This window comes from Saimiri boliviensis, chromosome 11 (genome assembly GCF_048565385.1).
Source record: "Saimiri boliviensis isolate mSaiBol1 chromosome 11, mSaiBol1.pri, whole genome shotgun sequence".
Taxonomy (NCBI): domain Eukaryota; kingdom Metazoa; phylum Chordata; class Mammalia; order Primates; family Cebidae; genus Saimiri; species Saimiri boliviensis.
Genome location: NC_133459.1, coordinates 27,790,150 through 27,815,206, shown reverse-complemented (window position 1 = coordinate 27,815,206; position 25,057 = coordinate 27,790,150). Strand labels below are relative to the sequence as shown.

At 43.4% G+C, this 25,057-nt stretch overlaps 1 protein-coding gene across 22 annotated transcripts in view; it reads right to left on the bottom strand.

The window, feature by feature from the left end:
• Positions 1–25,057, bottom strand: part of EPB41 (erythrocyte membrane protein band 4.1) — a 237,568-nt gene that overhangs the window by 14,469 nt on the left and 198,042 nt on the right. For 12 of the 22 annotated variants that reach the window (XM_074380406.1, XM_074380399.1, XM_074380398.1 and 9 more), the window contains 2 exons: positions 11,827–12,282; positions 10,503–10,631 (listed from right to left, as the gene is read on the bottom strand). The exons of 1 other annotated variant lie outside the window; for it this stretch is intronic. In XM_074380406.1, coding sequence (XP_074236507.1) covers positions 10,503–10,631; positions 11,827–12,282 — 585 coding nt within the window. The remainder of the gene's footprint in view (positions 1–10,502; positions 10,632–11,826; positions 12,283–25,057) is intronic. 9 more of the 22 variants (XM_074380401.1, XM_074380403.1, XM_039474255.2 and 6 more) reach the window with 2 other exon arrangements.

Below are 25,057 nucleotides of genomic sequence, written 5' to 3'. Positions count from 1 at the left end.
CACTAATATTTTCTTTTCTTTTTTTTTTTTTGAGACAGAGTTTCGCTCTTGTCACCCAGGCTGGGGTGCAATGGCGCAATCTTGGCTCACCGCAACCTCTGCCTCCTGGGTTCAGTCAATTCTCCTGCCTCAGCCTCCCGAGTAGTTGGGACTACAGGCGTGAGCCACCACGTCCGGCCAGTTAACTAATATTTTCTCTTTTATTCTTTTCCAAGATGGAGTCTTGCTCTGTTGCTCAGAGCTGGAGTGCAATGGCGTGATCTCAGCTCACTGCAACCTCTGCCTCCTGGGTTCAAGCAATTCTTCTACCTCAGCCTCCCAAGTAGCTGGGACTACAGGCTGCACCACCATGCCTGGATATTTTTTTTATTTTTAGTAGAGACAGAGTTTTATCATGTTAGCCAGGCTGTTCTCAAATTCCTGACCTCATGATCTGCCCGCCTCAGTCTCCCAAAGTGCTGGGATTACAGGCATGAGCCACCATGCCCAGTTGTTAACTAATATTTTCTTCAGTCAAGATCAGTCATCTACTTCAGATTCAGACTCAACTAATATTTATTGTACTCCTACTATGTGCCAAGCATATAACTCAACTGTTATCTTGATTATGTTTTTCAGTATCTGAGGGAGGAACTATTATTACACACACTGTATAGTTAAGAAAACAGAGCTCCAGAGAGGTTAAGAGTTTGCCTTAGACTCTACAGCTAGTGGGTGTTTGAACTAGGACTCAGGTCAAGAAATTCCCTGTTTGAAGCTCAGACCCAGCTGTGGGACCTTGGGCAAGTCACTCTGACTTCTCTGAGCTTTTGCTTTCTCATTTATTTTATTTAAAAAAATTTTTATTTTATTTATTTATTTATTTATTTATTTATTTATTTATTTATTTATTTTTTGGAGACGGAGTTTCACTCTTGTTCCCCAGGCTGGAGTGCAATGGCGCGATCTCGGCTCACCGCAACCTCCGCCTCCTGGGTTCAAGCAATTCTCCTGCCTCAGCCTCCTGAGTAGCTGGGATTACAGGCACACACCACCATGCCCAGCTAATTTTTTTCTATTTTTAGTAGAAACAGGGTTTCACCTTGTTGACCAGGATGGTCTCGATCTCTTGACCTTGTGATCCACCTGCCTCGGCCTCCCCAAAGTGCTGGGATTACAGGCTTGAGTCACCGCGCCCGGCTATTTATTTTATTTTTGACATGGAGTTTCGCTCTTTCTCCCCAGGCTGGAGTGGGATCATGGCTCACTGAAACCTCTGCCTCCTGGGTTCAAGTGATTCTCCTGCCTCATGCTCCCAAGTAGCTGGGATTACAGGTGCATGCCACCACACCTGGCTAATTTTATATTTTTAGTAGAGATGGTGTTTCACCATGTTGGCCAGGCTGGTCTTGAATTCCTGACCTCAGGTGATCTGCCTGCCTCAGCCTCCCAAAGTGCTAGGATTACAGGCGTGAGCCACCGTGCCCGGCCTAGTTTTCTCATTTATAAAAGCAATACTGGAATATGTGTGCTGCTGACACCATGGCACTGTTGTGAAGATACAAAGAAGTTATACAAATAAAATTAGCTTATCAATTGTTATAACATGAATTTGCATGCCAGAAGGCTAAAACTTTCTGAAGAACTCCTCCTCTATAAGCCTGTAGACTCTGTCTTTATCTACCTACTACTCGCTCCCTCTAGTCTCTTTTTTGTCCCTGAAGAATGATGAAGATGCAGGACACACTGTTATGGCTTCCTACTTACACCGTTCCCATACAGTGCCTCTTTTCCTTGATCCTCTACAATGTTTCCTCAAAACGGTCATTTGTCCTGACCCAGCAATTTGACTCTCAGATGTTTACTCAAGATAAATGAAATGCCCACAGAAAGATTTGTGGCTGGGTGCAGTGGCTCATGCCTGTAAATCCCAGCACTTTGGGAGGCTGAGGCGGGTGGATCACCTGAGGTCAGGAGTTTGAGACCACCCTGGCCAGCATGGTGAAAACCCATCTCTACTGAAAAATACCAAAGAACTAGCCAGGCATGGTGCTGCATCCCTGTAGTACCAGCTACTCTGGAGGCTGAGGCAGGAGAATTGCTTGAACCTGGGAGGGGGAGGTTGCAATGAGCCAAGATTATGCCATTGCACTCCAGCCTCAACAACAGAGTGAGACTCTGTCTCAAAAAAAAAAAAAAAAAAAAAGATTTGTACGTGAACATTCATAGCAGCTTTATTAATATTTTCCCAAACTGAAATTCATCCAATTGTCCATCAACAAATCATGGTATATTCATATGATGGAATACTATTCAGCAATAAAAAAGAGTGAACTACTGATTCACATAACATGGATGAATCTAAAAAACATTATATTCAGAAAGAAAAAAGACACTGTTGGGCAAGGTAGCTCATGTCTGTAATACCAGCACTTTGGGAGACGGAGGCAGGTGGATCACCTGAGGTCAGGAGTTCAAGACCAGCCTGGCTAATGTGGTGAAACCCCATCTTTACTAAAAATACAAAAATTAGCCAAGTGAACTGGTAGGCACCTACAATCCCACCTACTCAGGAGGCTGAAGCAGGAGAATTGCTGGAATCCAGGAGGCAGAGGTTGCAGTGAGCCGAGATGGTACTGCACTCTAGCCTGGGCGACAGAGTGGACTCCATCTTAAAATATAAAATAAAATAAAATAAAAAGACGCCAGACATAAGAGTGTACTACTATATACTTCTATTCACATGAAGTCCAAAACCAGGCAAAACTAAGCTATACCGATAGAAAGCAGAGCACTGGATGCATAAAGGGGTAGAAATCAAATGGAAAAGGTTATGAAGGCAGTTTCAGGAGTAATGGAAATGTTCTGTATCCTAAATGTGTCTTGGTTACACAGGTATAGACATTTGTCAAAGCCAATCATATTGTTAGGCATAGTGGCTCATGCCTGTAATCCCAGCACTTTGGAAGGCTGAGGAGGGAGGATTTCTTGAGCCCAGGAGTTCGAGATCAGTGTGAGCAACAAAGGGAATCCTGCCTCTACAAAAAATTAAAAAATTAGTCAGATGTAGTGGTGTGCACCTGGAGTCCTAGCTACTCAGGAAGCTGAGGTGAGAGGATCACTTGAACCCAAGAGGTCAAAACTACAGTTTTGACTACGGTCATGCCACTGTACTCCCGCCTCGGCAACAGTGCAGGACCCTGTCTGTGCATTTCACTGTATGTAAATTTTACCTCAAACACACACATAAAAACCTCTATACATGAAAAACATCCCCTCTGACCATGTTTTCCAAAGCTCGGAGATCGAATGAAAAAAATGGTGCTTGGGCTTACTTGTCCAGCAAGATAACAAGAACAAAAGCAGAAATACTTACAGTAAATAAATAATAACAATTGCAAATGAGTATCTAGTGCTTATTATCTACCAGGCACTTTGGAAACATTTTATATACATTAGTTCATTTATTCCCAACAATAACCCTATAAGGTACAACTATTAGCCACATTTTACAAATAAGGAAACTGAGGCACTGGGTGATTTAGTAACTTGACTACACACTAGTAACTTGACAGAGCAGGTTCAGAACCAGGAAATCTGAGTCTGACTCCAAAGTCAACACTGTTCCCCACTATACCCCACTGTTTAGCAACGGTAATAAGAAGCAGTCGGGGCTGGGCACAGCGGCTCACTCCTGTAATCCCAGTACTTGGGGAGGCTGAGGTGGGTGGATTATGAGCTCAGGCTTTTTTTTTTTTCCCTTCATTTAATTTTTTATTTTTTTTAGAGACGGAGTTTCACCATGGTCTCGATCTCTTGACCTCGTGATCCGCCCGCCTCGGCCTCCCAAAGTGCTGGGATTACAGGCCTGAGCCACTGCACCCGGCCCGAGCTCAGGCTTTTGAGACCAGCCTGGCCAACATAGTGAAACCCTGAGTCTATTAAAAATACAAAACAGTAGCCAGACGTGGTGGCAGGCACCTGTAATCCCAGCTACTTGTGAGGCTGAGGCAGGAGAATCGCTTGAACCTGGGAGGCGGGGAGGTTGCAGTGAGCCGGGATCACACCACTGCACTCTCCAGCCTGGGTGACAGTGCAAGACTCCATCTAAGGAAAAAAAAAGCAATTAGGGCCAGGTGCAGTGGCTCAAGCCGGGCATGGTGGCACATGCCTGTAGTCCCAGCTACTTGGGAGGCTGAGGCAGAACAATCGATTAAACCTGGAAAGTAGAGTTTGCAGTGAGCCGAGATCGCCCTCCAGCCTGGGTGACAGAGCAAGACTACGTCTCAAAAATAAATAAATAAACAAATAAATTAATTAAAAAAAAGCAATTTGTATCCTGACTGACTGTCTTAGGCCTGGTTCAAATGAAATAAAGGCAAATGTTTATAGCTACCATTTTTGAATAGCTATTATATACCAAGCAAACATTGTCCTTATTTCAGTAACTTGATCAAAGTGGTTTTCAAAAAGATGATTGACTTGCCCAACATCACAAAACTAGCAAATGTTGGAGTTAAGACCCAAGTCACTCTAACTCCAAGGCTCATGGGCTTGGATCTAGCATATAACACTGCCTTTATATTTCTCTAATATGTTAGAATATTTTTAAATGACTGCTTCTGTTTCCTTTTTTTGTAGGAGCTACCTACACCCACACCACATGGGCTTCTGTGGGCAGTGTGGCTCTAACTTTTTTTTTTTTTTTTTGAGATGGAGTTTCGCTCTTGTTACCCAGGCTGGAGTGCAATGGCACGATCTGAGCTCACCGCAACCTCCGCCTCCCGGGTTCAGGCAATTCTCCTGCCTCAGCCTCCTGAATAGCTGGGATTACAGGCACGCGCCACCATGCCCAGCTGATTTTTTGTATTTTTAGTAGAGACAGGGTTTCACCATGTTGACCAGGATGGTCTCGATCTCTTGACCTCGTGATCCACCCGCCTCGGCCTCCCAAAGTGCTGGGATTACAGGCTTGAGCCACCATGCACGGCGGCTCTAACTTTTAAAACAAATTGTTTTGGCCGGGCGCGGTGGCTCAAGCCTGTAATCCCAGCACTTTGGGAGGCCGAGGCGGGTGGATCACGAGGTCAAGAGATGGAGATCATCCTGGTCAACATGGTGAAACCCCGACTCTACCAAAAATACAAAAAATCAGCGGGGCATGGTGGTGCGTGCCTGTAATCCCAGCTACTCAGGAGGCTGAGGCAGGAGAATTGCCTGAACCCGGGAGGCAGAGGTTGCGGTGAGCCGAGATCGCGCCATTGCACTCCAGCCTGGGTAACAAGAGCGAAACTCCGTCTCAAAAACAAAACAAAACAAAAACAAAAACAAAAAAAAACAAATTGTTTTGAACCATTTAAATTTTTTTTGGCAGGGGCAGGGAGGATGGGGCAGGACGCAGTGGCTCATGCCTGTAATCCCTGCATTTTGGGAGGTCGAGGTGGGCTGATCACTTGAGGCTAAAAGTTCAAGACCAGGTTGGCTGACAAAGTGAAACCCAGTCTCTACTAAAAATATAAAAATTAGGTCAGGCGAGGTGGTTCAAAAACTTAGTGAGGACAGTTGTGCCCGCCTGTAATCCCAGCTACTTGGAGACAGAGGTAGGAGGATTGCTTGAGCCTGGGAGGTCTAGGTTGCAGTGAGCTGAGATAGTGCCACTGCACTTTAGCCTGGGCAAGAAAGTGAGACTCTGTCTCAAAAAAAAAAAAAAAAAAAAAAAAAAATTGACCAGGTGTGGTGGCTCTCCAGTAATCCCTTCTAACAATAACTATAATCCCAGCACTTGGGGAGGCCGAGGGGGCAGATCATTGTATGGGAGGCCGAGGCAGGTGGATCACCCGAAATCAGGAGTTTAAGACCAGCCTGAACAACATGGTGAAACCCTGTCTCTACTAAAAATACAAAAATTAGCTGGGTGTGATGGTGGGCGCCTGTAATCCCAGCTACTTGGGAGGCAAAGGCCTGAGAATCGCTGGAACCCAGGAAGTGGAGGTTGCAGTAAACTTAGATGGCACAATGCACTCCAGCCTGGGTAACAAGAGCAAAACTCTGTTTCAAAAATATATATATAAATATAAAAATTAGCCAGGCATGGTGGTACGCACATATAATCTTAGCTACTTGAGAGGCTGAGACACTAGAACCTCAGGGAGACAGAGGTTGCAGTGAGCTGAGAACTGTACTCCAGCCTGGGTTACAGAGCAAGACTGTCTCAAAAATAATAATAATAATATTTTTTGATCATATCTGTGCTATAAAATTTTAAAACTTCAAAATGTTGTACAGTGAAAAGTCAGTTTCCCTCCCACTGCTGACCTGAGTCCTGTAGTTTCAGTCTCCTTCATTGGGGCCACTTTGTGTTTTGGTTGTTGGTTTTTTGTTTTGTTTTTTAGTACCCATTCAGAGAGAGTGTATTGATATACAAGCCTAAACACAGATAGCTGTAATATACATCCCTTCTCCCTTCCACAAACAGTACCATCATTGTGCACCATATGTGTTCACTTGCCAATTTACCATGTAGCTCTTTCCCATCAGAAGCTTTTTTTTTTTTTTTTTTTTTTTTTTTTTTTGAGATGGAGTTTCGCTCTTGTTACCCAGGCTGGAGTGCAATGGCGCGATCTCGGCTCACCGCAACCTCCGCCTCCTGGGTTCAGGCAATTCTCCTGCCTCAGCCTCCTGAGTAGCTGGGATTACAGGCACGTGCCACCATGCCCAGCTAATTTTTTGTGTTTTTAGTAGAGACGGGGTTTCACCATGTTGACCAGGATGGTCTTGATCTCTTGACCTCATGATCCACCCGCCCTGGCCTCCCAAAGTGCTGGGATTACAGGCTTGAGCCACCGCGCCCGGCCAGAAGCTTTTTTTAAAGGCCATCTAGAATTACCTTAATTGGATGTACCATAGTGTTTTTAACCAGCTCTCCAGTGATGGACATTTAGCTTGTTTCCATGGTAGTGACGACTTAAAGGATTCTCTCCCAGATGAAGTAATTGTTTCCTATATCTTCTGGCTAATAGTGTGTACAATTTTTATGTAACTTCCTATTCCTTTCTTTTGCAGTCCCCTTCACTGCCAAGACCTGCTCATTCATTTCTGTCTGATTCAACTGACACATTTTTTTCTTGTTTCCTCAGACACTTCAGTTCTTTTTTTTTTTTTTTTTTACCCCGAGATGGAGTTTCGCTCTTGTTACCCAAGCTGGAGTGCAATGGCGTGATCTTGGCTCACCGCAACCTCTGCCTCCTGGGTTTAGGCAATTCTCCTGCCTCAGCCTCCTGAGTAGCTGGGATTACAGGCATGCGCCACCACGCTCAGCTGATTTTTTGTATTTTAGTAGAGACGGGGTTTCACCATGTTGACCAGGGTGGTCTCGATCTCTTGACCTCGTGATCCACCTGCCTCGGCCTCCCAAAGTGCTGGGATTACAGGCTTGAGCCACCGTGCCCGGCCCACTTCAGTTCTTTACAAGCAATTCTCCAGACATGTTCTAGTCATATTCCTGGCCCCAGGCCTCTCCCTACTTTATTTCATTGTGTTTTTTTGATACAAGGCCTCACTCTGTCCCCCAGGGTGGAGTGCAGTGGCCCAATCACAGCTCACTGCAGCCTCAAACTCCTGGGCTCAAGGGAGCCTCTGTCTGTCTCAGTCTTTCGAGCAGCTGGACTATGGGCGTGTCTACTATGCCTGGCTCATTGCTTCAATTATGCCACTTCGTTAGTATTGATAAATTTTATGCAACCTCTCTTTATTTATTTATTTATTTATTTATTTATTTATTTTTGAGATGGAGCCTTGCTCTCAGCCTAGACTGGAGTGCAGTGGCATAACCTCAGCTCACTGCAACCTCTGCCTCCCAGGTTCAAGTGATTCTCCAGTGTCAGCCTCCCAAGCCGCTGGGACTACAGGTGTACCCACCATGTCTGGCTAATTAACCCCTAATTATATACCAAACTCAAAATCTACACTCTAGACCAGAGTGAGAGAAGAGGGAAGGATACTAACACTGAGTGTCTATGAACATGCCCAGTGCTTTGCAGACATCATTTCACCTAATTGTCTTCCAAAGCTTGCAGTCGTAGGTGGTATTATCCCCACTTTATAGCCAATAGAACAAAAGCTTAGAGAGATTAGTAACTTGTCTATGGTTATCTAGCTGATATTTAGCTGGTTGAGCTAGGATAAAAATTCTATTTTTTTCTTTCTCTTTTTTTGGTTTTTGAGACAGAGTGTTGTTCTTGTTGCCCAGGCTGGAGTGCAATGGCGCTATGTTGGCTCACTGTAACCCCACCTACTGGGTTCAAGTGATTCTCCTGCCTCAGCCTCCTGAGTAGCTGGGATTATAGGCGTGCACCACCATGCCTGGTTAATTTTTGCATTTTTAGTAGAGATGGGGTTTCACTATGTTGGTCAGGCTTGTCTTGAACTCCTGACCTCAGGTGATCCACCCTCTAAGGCCTCCCAAAGTGCTGGGTTTACAGGCATGAGTCACATCACCTGGCCCTCTTTTTCCTTTTGAGATGGGTTTTGGTGTGTTGCCCAGGCTGGAGTACAATGGTGTGATTCCAGCTCACTGTAGCCTCGAACACCTGGGCTCAAGGAATCTTTTCAATTCAGCCTCCAAATAGCTGGGACCACTGGCATATGCCACCACACCTAGTTAATATATATCTATTAGAGATGGGGTCTTACTATGTTGCCCAGACTGGTCTGGAACTACCGGTCTCAAGTGATCTTCCCACCTCACCCTTCCAAAGTGCTGGAGTCACCGTGACCACCCAATTCTCTTTTTTCTAGTTGCAATGCACACACATTAAAATTACCGAGCCACACTGTTCCTAAATGGAGATAACATCATCCAGTTCATGGTGCGGTGAGGATTAAGTGAAAACATTTATGTGAAAACACCTTCCCATGGCTATCTCCTTCCCATCATTCACACCTCAAAATGCCACCTCCTAAGAGAGGAATTCCCTGATTACCCTAGCCCCAAAGTAGCAATCTTTCATCTTTCATGTAATCCCATATTGTCTAACTCTTTATCCCATTTTAGTTTGCTTAAAGCATTTACCACTGGCTGAAATTACTTGTACATTGTTTATGTGCTTTATCGCCTGTTTCTCCTAACTAGAATGTCAGTTCCAGAGAGTAGGACTATGTATACCTTGTACATTGCTTTGGCTTAATATGTGAATGCTCAATAAATATTTGTTGCAGGAATGAAATAACAGCTCAGTTTGTAGAAGGAACTGTTTTTCTTACTTTTGGCTTCTGTGAATAGCATACACACAAAAATTCAATACAAATCAATTCTAGCCCATTCAAATTGCCAAAAAATGAAGGAGACATTTTACTCAAAGTAGGAAGTAAAAAAAAATTTAGCAGGGCATAGTGGTACACACCTGTAATCCCAGCATTTTGGGAGGCCAAGGCAGGTGGATCCCTTGAGCCCAGGCATTTAAGATCAGCCAGGGCAACATGGTGAAATCTCATCACTACAAAAAAAAAAGATGCAGTTGTACAGTACACGCCCATAGTCCCAGCTACTTGGGAGGCAGAGATGGGAGGATCGCTTGAGCCTGGGAGGTCTAGGCTGCAGTGAGCTGAGATTGTGCCACTGCACTTCAGCCTGGGCAACAGAGTAAGACCCTGTCTCAAAAAAGAAAATTTGGCCAGGCGTGGTGGCTCACCAGTAATCTCTTCTAAAAAGAACTATAATCCCAGCATTTTGGGAGACCAAGGCGGGCAGATCACTTGAGGTCAGGAGTTCAAGACTAGCCTGGCCAGCTGGTGAGCTGACTCAAAATTACAAAAAAATGCAAAAATTAGCCAGGCATGGTGGTGCATGACTGTAGAAACTAAGGCAGGAGAATCACTTGAACTCGGGAGGCGGAGGTTGAAGTGAACTGAGATCATGCCACTGCACTCCAGCCTGGGCAACAGAGTGAGTAAAACTCTGTCTCAAAAAAAAAAAAAAGAAAGAAAGAAAGAAAGAAAAGAACTTAAAAAACAACAACAACAAAAAAATTAAATCCTCATAACACCATGAGGTAGGTATTAACATCATGGGCAGAGGAAATCAAGGCTCAGAGATATTAAATTACTTGTCCAAGTTAGTAAATGAGGAGCTAGGATATGAACTCAGGTTTTTTTGGACCCAAAGCCCATGTTCTCAACCATTAAACTAGACTGTGTTATGCAAATGAATTGGGTGGATATAAGCAATCAGATCTAAGACAATTTTGCTTTTAAAAAAATTTTTTTAGATGGAGTTTCCTGGGCTCAAGAGATCCTCCCACATCAGCCTCAGAGTAACTGGGACTACAGGCACACACCAGTGTGCCCTGTTCAATTTTTTGCTTTAAATAAAGTAGTCTGGGACATTCTTAGACCACTAATCTCTTCTAAAAAGAACTGCCCACCAAAAACCTGGTATTCTTTGCGATAAATGACTGGAAACTCTGTGAAGAAAGGTTATTAATTTTGTTTGCAGTCTGGTTCTGAAGCATCAAACCATGTCATACCTGGGCAGCCTCATAAGTGATGGTCTTGGTCTCAGTGTGGACAATAGGGACATCTTTGGTTGGGATTTCACTTTTCACAGCATTGGCATTATCTGAGATTGTGACAGTTTGAGTCTTCACCAGGGGAGGCTATGAAGCAGTAAGGAAAGAGAGTTACTAGAGTGTTTCTGAAGGTAGTGAAGAAGTAATCTTCTGACACTGATCTGATCAAAGTGTTAGCTTTGATTAAGTAAACGGCCAGCTCAATCTCCAAAGGTGTTTACTCTGCCCCAGACTTCAACAGTATTCCAAAGTAACCCTGACAAGGTGTCAAATTATGAGGGATATTAAAAAACAGCATTACTGTAATCACTTTCATAAGCTTAATGGAAAGCTGTTAAGATCAGACAGTTATGATTGGTGATATCAAACACTTTAGACTGACCTTCGGAATCTGAATATAAAACGATTTGTCAAATAGCAATCACTTTGATTTGTCTTTGTGTCTGTACCATTATAATTAAGAAAATCAGCCACATTTTCCCCACTAAGTACAAATGGTACATGAAACAGCAGTGGCAATGGAATGCATTACCCTCAAATTAATTAACTTCTTTCAAATCAATGTCAGACATTCACTTTGGAGTTATTGAGAAGAGACAGTATTTGGAAAACTGGAAAGAAAAAAAAAATCAGTTCAACCACCACCTGGTGATTAATCCCAGAATTTCAGAAGAATGAACATTAGAGAATAACAAAGGCCACCTTATCCATTTGCTCACCTTCCCCAGGAGTATAAATCACCCTGAAACTACCAATTGATTGTGGGACAAGGTTAAGTGGCCAACCACCTTAGCATAGGAAATCAGTGCCTAGGATCCTAGAGGTCCCTTGGGTGGGAGTGGTGGGCTGCACAATGTGGCTGCAGTACATAAATTATTTGGGGCCTGAAATCTCATAAGATGAGTTGCTCCTTTAATTAAGAGTATTTGAATTTTTTGAGCATGGTCTTAGAACGCTGAAGCCTCCTCAGAAGTCACTGCAATTCACCTCTTTCCAAAGCTCACACTTGAGCAATGAAAAGATGAACCCACTTAAGCAGCTTCATAAAGACCAATAACTGGAGTTTTGTTAAGTCATTAGAGAAGAAAGCATTTCTGGCCATGGAATTAATTGCTCTGAATGAATCTCTTTGGCACAATCAAAGGCTTTAATTTTACTCTGTGATTTTGAAAACAGCAGGGAGGCCACTACCCTCACCACACCACCACCACCTCTTCCACAGGACAGATTCTGGTCCTTTTCCAAAGAGTCATTAGACCTGCATCATTGAGTAAGTTACTACCTGGAAACTTCGAATGAGGGTGGGGAACTGGAACTGGTTACCCACATGAAAGTCAAGAAATGATCCATTTTGTTTTCCAAGTGGCTCTCCTGGTGTGACATGTTCTCCACTACTCTCTGCCTTTTTTTCACCAGGTTGTAGCTGACAGGAAGCTGGTGTTCCTGAGAACTTTAAGGCACTGGCCTGTTCCTCCACTCCTATAGATTCCCCAGTTGGGCCTTTTGGCATCTCCTTAATATCAAGATAGCCAGCTGCCCCCTCCTCCTTCTCTTCTGCCTCCTTGCTGCTTATGGAGAGGGAGCCAGAGGCAAAGCTTTGCAGAGACTCCGACGGGGTGGTCATCTGGCTTTTACTAGGAACTACTGAATGCTTGGGACCCTCCCATTCAGAGTCAGGGTTAGTAGATGGCCCCTTTGTCACGACAGTCACCTCCTCTGTGCGAATGCCATTTATACTCTACAAATGAATGAACACGGACAAAAACAAGAAGATTAGGTATAAGTGGGGGAATGAACTCTGAGAATCAACAATTATTTTGGAAGACTCAAGAATATTGCTACTAATATAAACTAAGAATCTTTTTTTTTTTTTTTTTTTTTTTCTCCTGAGACGGAGTTTTGCTCTTGTTACCCAGGCTGGAGTGCAATGGCGCGATCTCGGCTCACCGCAACCTCTGCCTCCTGGGTTCAGGCAATTCTCCTGTCTCAGCCTCCTGAGTAGCTGGGATTACAGGCACGCACCACCATGCCCAGCTAATTTTTAGTATTTTTAGTAGAGACGGGGTTTCACCATGTTGACCAGGATGGTCTCGATCTCTTGACCTTGTGATCCACCCGCCTCGGCCTCCCAAAGTGCTGGGATTACAGGCTTGATCCACCGCGCCCGGCCCTAAACTAAGAATCTTAACTGATAACATGGTCAAAAGGAAGAACTGCTGTTCACTACACATTATCAGCAGCTTAAGCAGTTCCAACCTCATTTTAGTCCTATTTTTATATCATTGTTAATCTGAAAAACAATTATCCAGCAATCTGTATTTCTATAATCTTCCTTGTGTAACATACTTAAAGGAGTTATGTTGTCATTCCTAAATTCCTAACTTATTACTATGCACGGGACACAACATAATTTGTGAGTCAATCAAAATATATTATTTTGTTTTATTTTATTTTATTTTTTTTTTTTGAGACAGGGTCTCACTCTGTCACCCAGGCTGGAGTGCAGTGGTGTGTCCATAGCTCACTGCAGTCTTGAATTCCTGGGTTTAAGGGATCCTCCTGCCTCAGCCTCTAGAATAGCTAGAACTACAAGCATGTACCACAAAACCTGGCTAAGTTTTAAATTTTTTTATAGAAACAGGGTCTTACAATGTAGTCCAGACTGATCTCAAACTCCTGGCCTCCTGTAATCCTCCAACCACGGCCTCCCACGGTGGTGGGATTGCAGGCAAAACATTTTTTCTTTTTTTTTTGAGACAGATTATCTCTCTGTTGCCCAGGATGAAGTGCAGTTGCACAATCTTGGCTCACTGCAACCTCCACCTCCTGGGTTCGAGCAATCCTCCTGCCTCAAACTCCTGAGTAGCTGGGATTACAGGTGCTCGCCACCAAACTAAGCTAATTTTTAATTTTTTTTTTTTTTAGTATAGACAGGGTTTCACCACATCAGCCAGGCTGGTCTTGAACTCCTCACCTTGTGATTCACCTGCCTCAACCTCCCAAAGTGCTGGGATTACAGGCATGAGCCACTGTGTCTAGGTGCAAAACATATTCTTGAGGAAGCTAATCAGGTTGTAAATGTTTTAGATTTCCAAACCATATGTATCCTCACACTAGCCCTGCATGGAGAAGCTAAAATCTAGACTAGTTGCCAGAGAGACATAAGTTGAGTACATCTAGCACAGGCTTACTTCAATCACTGTCATGACATCAAACATGATATTATAAACAGTGAAATGTGGCCGGGCTCAGTGGCTCATGCCTGTAATCCCAGCACTTTGGAAGGCCAACGTGGATGGATTACCTGAGGTCGGGAATTTGAGACCAGCCTGACTAACATGGAGAAACCCCCGTCTATACTAAAAATACAAAATTAGCCGGGCGTGGTGGCGCATGCCTGTAATCCCAGCTACTCAGGAAGCTCAGGCAGGAGAATCACTTGAACCCAGGCAGTGGAGGTTGTAGTGAGCCGAGATCACACCATTGTACTTCAGCCTGGGCAACAAGAGTGAAACTCCATCTAAAAAAAAAAAAAAAAAGTGAAATGTTTCTTTGTAAACAATTAAAATTACCCAGCAGCTGAAATGACACAACACCTCCAACCTCTAAGAGAAATCCTGGAAACACAGAGTTCCCTCCTGGGTGGAATACCTCACTCCACAGGAAAGAAACAAGTTCTAAAGCAAGTAGAGTCAGCACTCTATATTGGTTGGTTCTACATCCATGGATTCAACCAACCATGGATTGAAAGTATTTGAAAAAAATTACACCTATGCTGAACATGTACAAACTTTTTTTCTTGTCATTGTTCTCTAAAGAATACAGTATAATGGCTGGGTGCAGTGGCTCATGTCTGTAATCCAGCATTTCAGGAGGCCAAGGCAGATGGATTACGAGGTCAAGAGATGGAGACTATCCTGGCCAACATGATGAAACCCTGTCTCTACTAAAAATACAAAAAAATTAGCTGGGTGTGGTGGCGTACGCCTGTAGTCCCAGCTACTCAGGAGGCTGAGTTAGGAGAATCGCTTGAACCCAGGAGGTAGAGATTGTAGTGAGCCAAGATTGCGCCATTGTACTACAGCCTGGGCGAGGGTACCACACTCCATCTCAAAAAAAAAAAAAAAAAAAGAATACAGTATAACAAATATTTACATAGTGTTTATATTGTATTAGGTATTGTAAGTAATCTAGAGATGATTGGAAGATATGCATAGGTTATATGTAAATACTATGTCATTTTATACCTAAGACTTGAGTATTTGTGGATTTTGGTTTTCAGGGGATGTCCTGGAATCAAGTCCCCACAGATACTGAGGGACCACTGTACATGGAAGAGAATGTGGATGAGAAGATATAATCACGGTAGATGGACCTATTCCTAAAGTTAAAAGAAAGGTGCTCTAGGTAGAAGAAGGAATTCACACTAGTAGAAAATGAATGAGTCATTTGAAAAATAAATAACCTTACCACAAAAAGAATAAAATACCTAGGAGAGCCAGGTAACCAGGAACGTTAAAGATCTGTACAATACTACAGGGCTATAGTAACCAAAACAGCATGGTGGGCTGTGCATGGTGGTTCATGCCTGTAATCCCAGCACTTTGGGAGGCTGAGGTGGGCAGATCGCCTGAGGTCAGGAGATTGAGACCAATCTGGTCAACCTGGCAAAACCCCGTCTCTACAAAAATTTAAAAATTAGCTGGGCATGGTGGCACATGCCTGTAGTCCCAACTACTTGGGAAGCTGAGGCAGGAGGATCGCTTAAACCCGGAGGGCGGAGGTTGTGGTGAGCTGAGATCACACCACTGCACTCCAGCCTGGGCAACAGAGTGAGACTCTGCCTCAAACAAAACAAAACAAAAACCCTAACAAACACCAGCACGGTATACTGGTATAAAAACAGACAAATGAAACAGAATAGAGAACCTAGAAATAAGGCCACACAACTACAACTATCTGATCCTCAGCAAAGCTGACAAAAACAAGCAATGGGGAAAGAATTCCCTATTCAATAAATGGTGCTGCAATAACTGGTTAGCTATATACACAATCTTGAAATTGGATCCTTTCCTTACACTATATACAAAAGTCAACTGAAGATGTATTAGACTGGGCCGGGTGCGGTGGCTCAAGCCTGTAATCCCAGCACTTCGGGAGGCCGAGGCGGGTGGATCACAAGGTCAAGAGATCGAGACCATCCTGGTCAACATGGTGAAACCCCGTCTCTACTAAAAATACTAAAAATTAGCTGCGCATGGTGGCACGTGCCTGTAATCCCAGCTACTCAGGAGGCTGAAGCAGGAGAATTGCTTTAACCCAGGAGGCGGAGGATGCGGTGAGCCGAGATCGCGCCATTGCACTCCAGCCTGGGTAACAAGAGCAAAACTCCGTCTCAAAAAAAAAAAAAAAAAAAAAAAAAAAAAAAGATGTATTAGACTTAAATGTGGCTGGGCATGGTGGCTTACACCTGTAATCCCAGCACTTTGGGAGGCCCAGGTGGGCAGATCATGAGGTCACGAGTTCGAGACCAGCCTGACCAATACGGTGAAACCCCGTCTCTACTAAAAATACAAAAATTAGCTGGGTGTGGTGGCATGCGCCTGTAGTCCCAGCTACTTGGGAAGCTGAGGCAGAAGAATTGCTTGAACCCAGGAGGCAGAGGTTGCAGTGAGCCAAGATCACACCACTGCACTCTAGCCTGGGAGACAGAGTGAGATTCCATTAAAAAAAAAAAAAAAAAAAGAGCCGGGCGCAGTGGCTCACGCCTGTAATCCCAGCACTTTGGGAGGCCGAGGCGGGTGGATCACGAGGTCAAGAGATCGAGGCCATCCTGGTCAACATAGTGAAACCCCGTCTCTACTAAAATACAAAAATTAGCTGGGCATGGTGGTGCGTGCCTGTGGTCCCAGCTACTCAGGAGGCTGAGGCAGGAGAATTGCCTGAACCCGGGAGGCGGAGGTTGCAGTGAGCCGAGATCGTGCCATTGCACTCCAGCCTGGGTAACAAGAGCGAAACTCCGTCTCAAAAAAAAAAAAAAAAAAAAAAGACTTAAAAACCTAAAACTAATAAAAACCCGGGAAGACAACCTATGCAATACCATTCTGGTCACAGGATAGGAACTGGTTATAAATTTTTCGAGACAGAGTTTCGCTCTGTTGCCCAGGTTAGAGTGGTCTTGGCTCACTGCAACCTCCACCTCCTGAGTTCAGGCGATTCTCCACCATCAGCGTCCAGAGTAACTGGGACTACAGGTATGTAGCATCACACCCAGCTAATTTTTGTATTTTTAGTAGAGATGGGGATTCTCCATGTTGGCTAGGCTGGTCTTGAACTCCTGACCTCAAGTGATCTGCCCGCCTTAGCCTCCCAAAGTGCTGGGAGCTAACCTAGCTAAGAACTGGCGAAGATTTTATGATGCACCTAGCTAAGAACTGGTAAAGATTTTATGATGAAGATGCCAAAAGCAATTGTGACACAAGCAAAAACTGACAAATGGAATCTAATTAAACTTAAGAGCTTCTACATAGCAAAAGAAACTATCAATGGAGTAAACAACCTACAGAATTGGAGAAAATATTTGCAAATTATGTGACAAAGGTCTAATATTCAGCATCTATAAGAAACTTGAAGTTTACAAGAAAAAACAACCCCACTAAAAAATGGGCAAAGGACACAAACAGACACTTTTCAAAAGCAAACAGACATGTAGCCAACAAGCATAAGAAAAAAGGCTCAGTATTACTGATCATTAGAGAAATGCAAATCAAAACCACAGTGAGATACCATCCAGTCAGAATAGCTATTATAAAAAGTCAAAAAGTAACAGATGCTGGTGCGGTTGCAGAGAAAAGGGAATCCTTATACACTGTTGGTGAGAGTGTACATTAGTTCAACCACTGTGGAGAGCAGTGTGGTGATTCCTCAAGGAGCTAAAACAGAACTAACATTTGACCCAGCAATCCTATTATGAGATATATACCCAAAGGAATATAAATCATTCTACCATTAAGACACATGCATGTGTATGTTTATTATAGCACTATTCACAATGGCAAAGATATGAAATCAACCTAAATGCCCAACAATGGCAGATTGGATAAAGAAACTGTGGTACATATATGCCATGGATTACTATGCAGACATAAAAAAGAACAGGATCATGTCCTTTGCAGGAACATGGATGGAACTGGAGGTCATTATCTTTAGCAAACTAACACATGAACAATAAAAGCAAATACTGCATGTTCTCACTTACAAGTGGGACCTAAATGATGAGAACACACGGATACAAGGAGGGGAACAACAGACATTGGAACCGACTTGAGGGTGGAGGGTGAGAGAAAGGAGAGGATTAGAAAAAATAACCATTGAATACTAAACTAGGCTTAGTGCTTGGGTGAGTGATGAAATAATCTGTAAAACAAACCCCCATGACACGAATTTACTTACATAACAAACCTGCACATGTACCCAGGAACCTACAATAAAAGTTAAAAGAAGAAAAAGAAATAACCTAGACAAAGCCAAATGTCATGGCAAGTGACATCTGCACGTGCTCACCAGAAAGCTGTATATAAGCTCCTTAGGCATGAAATCTTGGTAAGAGCCTTCAACCATATTACAAACCACAGAGAAAGAGTAAAGAAAGGGACTCTTAAGAAGGTGTACCTGGCCAGGTGTGGTGACTCACACCTGTAATCCCAGAATTTTGAGAGGCCAAGGTGGGCGGATCACCTGAGGTCGGGAGTTTGAGACCAGCCTGATCAACGGGGAGAAACCCTGCCTCTACTAAAAACACAAAATTAGTCGGGCGTGGTGGTACATGCTTGTAATCCCAGCTACATGGGAGGCTGAGGCAAGAGAATCACTTGAACCCAGGAGGCAGAGGTTGTGGTGAACTGAGATCATACCATTATGCTCCAGCCTGGGCAACAAAAGTGAAACCCTGTCTCAAGAAAGAAAGAGAGAAAGAAAGAAAGAGAGAAAGAAAGAAAGAGAGAAAGAAAGAGAGAGAAAGAAAGAAAGAAAGAAAGAAAGAAAGAAAGAAAGAAAGAAAGAAAAGAAAGAAAGTCTTCCTATGAGTAAACAACACAGTTTGAACCAGCTTACATCTTTTAGTACTCAAATCAATGTTAAATGTATTATATTAGAAAAATCACTGCTGCTTCTTAACTTGTAAACCAGCCTTCACTGTGATAAATATTAACCAGGGCTCTATAAAGGCAAGGAAAGACGTACTGCACTCAGGAACTTCAGGCCAGCTTCACTCCCAAGCCATCCTGAAACATGCAACTCAAGTGCATCTCAAATGGACACCAGTTGAATTCGTATTAGGTAGATCTTTCATTGGCTGATAAGAAATACAACTTAGGATATGAAAGATGGAATTGAAAGACTGACAACAGGGCTGTCTGTCTGAAAATGTATCTGAGATAGAGCAAATATTCTTGCTGAGAGCATATGAATTTCCTCGTATTTAAAATGAATACTTGGCTTATTATTTTATATTTTATAGGGTTCTCAGGATTAAATACAATAACATACTGTATATGAAACCATATTATGAATTCTAAAATACCTTACTTATTGATTTAATTCAACCAACCAATGAGCAGAGCATCTATACTGTGCTAGGGCCTGGGGGACACTAGAATGTATTTGTTTTTTTTTTTTTGAGACGGAGTTTCGCTCTTGTTACCCAGGCTGGAGTGCAATGGCGCGATCTCGGCTCACTGCAACCTCCGCCTCCTGGGCTCAGGCAATTCTCCTGCCTCAGCCTCCTGAGTAGCTGGGATTACAGGCACGCGCCACCATGCCCAGCTAATTTTTTGTATTTTTAGTAGAGCCGGGGTTTCACCATGTTGACCAGGATGGTCTCGATCTCTTGACATCGTGATCCACCCGCCTCGGCCTCCCAAAGTGCTGGGATTACAGGCTTGAGCCACCGTGCCCGGCGCGAATGTATTTGTTATATTGTTAAGATGCTATGCTACTTTCCGGGGCACTTATCTCACTGTGTCTTTGTGTGTGTGTGTGTGTGTGTGTGTGTGTGTGTGTGTGTGTGTATGTGTGAGATGAAGTCTTGCTGTGTCACCCAGGCTGAAGTGCAGTGGCACAATCTTGGCTCATTGCAACCTCTGCCTCCTGGGTTCAACCAATTCTCCTGCCTCGGCCTCCTGAGTAGCTGGGACTACAGGTGCGTGCCACCACGCCCGGCTAATTTTTGTATTTTTAGTAGAGATGGTGTTTCACCATGTTAGCCAGGATGGTCTCAATTTCCTAACCTCGTGATCCACCTGCCCTGGCCTCTCAAAGTGCTGGGATTACAGGTGTGAGCCACCACAACCAGTCTCATTGTGTCTTCTGAGTCAGGCAAGTGGCTGTAGAGCTGTCCAAAAATAGATTAGCTGGTATTAAACAAATAGGTTTTCTGAAATTGCTACATGCTAGCCCTAGCATTGTGAATAGCTATCTATACCCATTCACATAGAGGAACTTTGAGGCTTCTTCAAATAATTTGTCACAACTGAGAAGGCTGATTAATAATCAGAAAAATACCTAAGATAATCGAGTAAGAGCCAATTTTGTGCCAGTCTGTTTAAGTGATAAATGGTAGTCTGTCATCAAGAAGCGATTTGGGGGCTGGGTGCGGTGGCTCATGCCTGTAATCCCAGCACTTTGGGAAGCCGAGGCGGGCGGATCACGAGGTCAAGAGATCGAGACCATCCTGACCTACATGGTGAAACCCCATTTCTACTAAAGAATACAAAAATTAGCCAGGCATGGTGGTGCTCGCTTGTAGTCCCAGCTACTCGGGAGGCTGAGGTAGAAGAATCACTGGAACTGGGAGGCGGAGGTTGCAGTGAACCGAGACTGTGCCACTGCACTCCAGCCTGGTGTCAGAGAGAGACACTGTCTCAAGGAAAAAAAAAAAAAAAAAAAAAGGCAGCAGCAGCTATTTGTGAACTAAACATTGCTTAGGCCAGCACCACCTGACCCAAACTTGCCTACTGCTGAGTTAAATTAGATAAGATCTTTTTTTTCTCCAAAGTATGTATAGAAGAGAACAATGACAAAAGCCCCAGTACAATAATTTCAATTCAACAAATGTTTACTGAGCACCTAATATGTATTAGACTTAAGAAATAAAAGGAAAACATAACAGTTGGGTTGGATTACCACTTATAGCACTCTCACATATGGTCAAATCAACCTCTCCAGTTGATACTGTTATCCAGGTCTCTTGGACAACACAGACAGCTATTTGCTGAGCATCTTCACAGGTGCAAAATGCAACCTGCTGCAAACTAAACTCATCTCTGCTGCTGTTTGGGCTTGCCAACCAAATTTCCCCCATCATTTCTGCCATACTGGTAGAAGGTATCTCCATCCATCCGGTCTTCCATGCCAAAATTCTAAGAATCATCTTTAACTCTTTCCTTACATTTATCCGCTAACCCCCAGAGATTATGTCACCAAGGTTTTTATTCCATTTGAATATCTCCTTTATCTATTTGCTTTAATGCCTCCCCCATTGATTCCCACATTTACTACCTTTGTTCAAGCTCTTTTCCCAGGGTGGAGTAGAGTAGTGTAATCTCGGCTCACTGCAACCTCCACCTTCCGGGTTCAAGTGATTCTCCTACCTCAGCTTCCAAGTAGCTTGGATTACAGGTGAGTGCCACCACACACAGCTAATTTTTGTATTTTTGGTAGAGATGGGGTTTCACCAGGTTGGCCAGGCTGGTTTTGAACTCCTAACCTAAAGTGATCTGCCCACCATGGCCTCCCAAAGTGTTGAGATTACAGGTGTGAGCCACTGTGCCCGGCCTGTTAAAGCTTTTATAATGCCTCATCCCAATTACCAAAAATGCCCTTAACAGTTTTTTTTCTTTCCTTTCTTCCTTCCTTCTCTTATCAAACCTTCCTTGAATGTGTCCTCCATTATGCTGCTAAAGTGTTTATTTCTAAAATTAAACATTTAAAATTCAATTTTCTAGTTTAAAACCCTTCAGTGGTTTTAGTAAGACAGAAGATACTTCAAAATATGATCCCTACCTTTTTCTCTAGCTTCACCCAGCTACACCTCCACATATATTCTTCTGCCCATTACTTTAAAACTATTTGTAGTTTCTAGAACGGAGCATCTTTCTATTACCTCTGTGCCTTTGCAAACGTTATTCCTTCTGCCTGGAAGTCCACACTTAGCTCAATGTCAGTTCTTCTAGATTTTCCTTGGCTGCCATACCATTGCTCTTTTGTTCCCGTTGTGCCCTATCATTACTGGCATATTCATCTGTCTTTTCTATTAGACTATGAGCCTCTTGGAGGATGAGGACTTGTTATTGTCTTACTTAGCTCTCTTTCTTGTACAGTTTTTGGTATGTAACAGATACTCAGTAAAAACTTGCTGAAGGTGTGTTAAGTAAATTCAGGTCACCTGAGAACTGCTTTGTCCTGTGCTATTCGGTAACTAAGATGTTTAGAAAAGCATGTTTAGAAAGAACATAGGGCCGGGTATGGTGGCTCACACCTGTAATCCAAGCACTTTGGAGGCCAAGGCAGGCGGATCACCTGAGGTCGGGAGTTCAAGACCAGCCTGACCAACATGGTGAAACTTCGTCTTAAAAAAAAAAAAAGAAAAAAGAACATAAACAGTGGCTGACTTGACCAGACCCATAGTCTAGTCTGGCATTTAATCTCCTCCATCAGTAAAATAAGAGAAAACTAATATTTTTGTGTGTTTACCGTGTACCAGGTGCTGTGCTACTTTAGCGTGTTTTCTCATTTAATTATTTACAATATAATTATGAAATAGTCATTACTTCTATTGTATAGATGAACAGATGGGCAGCTAGTGTTTAGACTCAGATCTATCTTTGGTTCTAAAGCCCATCTTCTTCCCATGACACGAGAAAGTATTTCAAGTAGGACCAATGGACATGTCCTATTTGTTTTACACACACACACACACACACACACACACACACACACACACACATATATATATTTATTTATTTATTTATTTTTTAGACATAGGCTGTCACTATGTTGCTCAAGGCAGGATTCAAATCCCTGGGCTCAAGGGATCTTGGGATCTTTCCGCCTTAGGTTCCTGATTAGCTAGGACTGCAGGCATATGCCACTGTGCCCAGCTTCAGGATATATCCTATTAAGCTTAGAAGAATACATAACAAACCCGACTCTAATTTTGAGAAGTACAAAGAGCATCCAGATTCCTCCTAACAGAGTCTGTTCTTAGTGGCTGACAGTAGATTTTTACATATAAGAAGGCTGGCTGGGCGTGGTGGCTCTCACTTGTAATCCCAGCACTTTGGGAGGCTGAGGCGGGCGGATCACCTCAGGTGGGGGGTTTGAGACCAGCCTTACCAACATGGAGAAACCCCATCTCTACTAAAAATACAAAATTAGCCAGGCATGGTGGCGCATGCCTGTAATCCCAGCTACTCGGAAGGCTGAGGCAGGAGAATCACTTGAACCCAGGAGGTGGAGGTTGTGGTGCACCAAGTGCACACCCCTGCACTCCAGCCTGGGCAACAAGAGCGAAACTCTGTCTCAAAGAAAAAAAAAGGCTGAAAAGCCAGAAGACAACACTCTGGTCAGAAGAAGATATAAAGATAAAGTCTCCATGAGACAAGACACCCAAAATTTGGCATTTAATATCAGTAAAGAATTCTAACTGACAGTGTTGTTACTTTTGGCTGTGACCATCATGAAGGGCCACTGGATTATATAAGACTGTAATTGCACACACCAAATAAGCCTGAAAACTTTAAAGGGATCTTCTCAAGTATATACATTGACATAAGACTCTGTCTGAACCATCCTCAGTGACAAAAAGGCAAAATTGAGACTTAATGTGATTCAAAGGTGTTAATCTAGATGTTGCTTACCTGAACTGATGGGGAATCTATAAGAAAAAAGATGCTGGCCGGGCCCAGTGGCTGATGCCTGTAATCCGAGCACTCTGGGAGGCTGAGGTGGGTGGATCACCCAAGGTCAGGAGTTCAAGACCAGCCTGGCCAACATGGTGAAACCCCATCTCTACTAAAAATACAAAAATTAACTCAGCGTGGTGGCACGTGCCTGTAATCCCAGCTACTCAGGAGGCTGATGCAGGAGAATCACTTGAACTCGGGAGGTGGAGGTTGTAGTGAGCTGAGATCACACCACGACACTCCAGCCTGCATGATGGGAGGGAGACTCCATCTCAAAAAAAAAAAAGATAAAAAGATGCTATGACAGAAAGGCTGGCTGCCTGTATGAAGTACTGCAATGATATCTAGTTGGTCTCAATAATATTTTAAAAATTTACATATTTGCAAAGGTATATGTAAAAACAAAAAGAAAAAAATTAGATAAATATTTAATTGAACAGAAGCATTATTTGAAGATTTTCAATTTCATTTAAAAAGTCAATGGTTCCTGCTAAGTATGATAATTAAGTATTTTCTTTGTTTTAGGGAAGAAAAAAAGAGACTTTTTTTCTAAAGGTTTTCTCTTGAAAATTATTTATGCAAAGGGATTATGTCTCAGAATCATCAGACCCTGATTATATATGTGCCTTTATGAGCTACACATTACGTTTTTGAGTTGTGGATTCCAGATATTATTAAAAGCAGGATATGGGGCCAGGTGCGGTGGCACATGCTTGTAATCCCAGCATTTTGGGAGGCCAAGGCGGGTGAATCATCCAAGGTGGGCGGATCATCCAAGGCAGGTGGATCATCTGAGGATGGAGTTCAAGACCAGCCTGACCAACATGGAGAAATCCTGTCTCTACTAAAAACACAAAATTAGCCAGGCATGGTGGCACATGCTTGTAATCCTATCTACTTGGGAGGCTGAGGCAGGAGAATAGCTTGAACCCAGGAGGTGGAGGTTGTGGTGAGCCAAGATCATGCCATTGCACTCCAGCCTGGGCAACAAGAGCAAAACTCCGTCAGGAGGGGAGGGGAGGGGAGGGAAAGAGATGGAAGTGGAGGGGAGGGGAAAAAGCAGGATATGGTGTTTTATAGGTATTTTGCTGCCATGCCATTAAATGCAATCCAGAGTCTTTTTCTTTTCAGGTTATTTTTGAAGTAAGGATTTACATATTTGAAGAGACTATCAAAAGAACCACAGTTATGCTTACAAGAGTGTCTTATCCTTTAGGAGATCAAAGTGAAAATATATCCTGAAAATTTTCTGGAGTACCTGTGTAGTAATTTTACCCCCACACATTTAGTCACTTGTTCTCCACTTAGTGAAGACCAATTTTACCTTTGAGTGGCAATAGAAAAACAACTTCTCGCCGGGCGCGGTGGCTCAAGCCTGTAATCCCAGCACTTTGGGAGGCCGAGGCGGGTGGATCACAAGGTCGAGAGATCGAGACCATCCTGGTCAACATGGTGAAACCCTGTCTCTACTAAAAACACAAAAAATCAGCTGGGCATGGTGGCTCGTGCCTGTAATCCCAGCTACTCAGGAGGCTGAGGCAGGAGAATTGC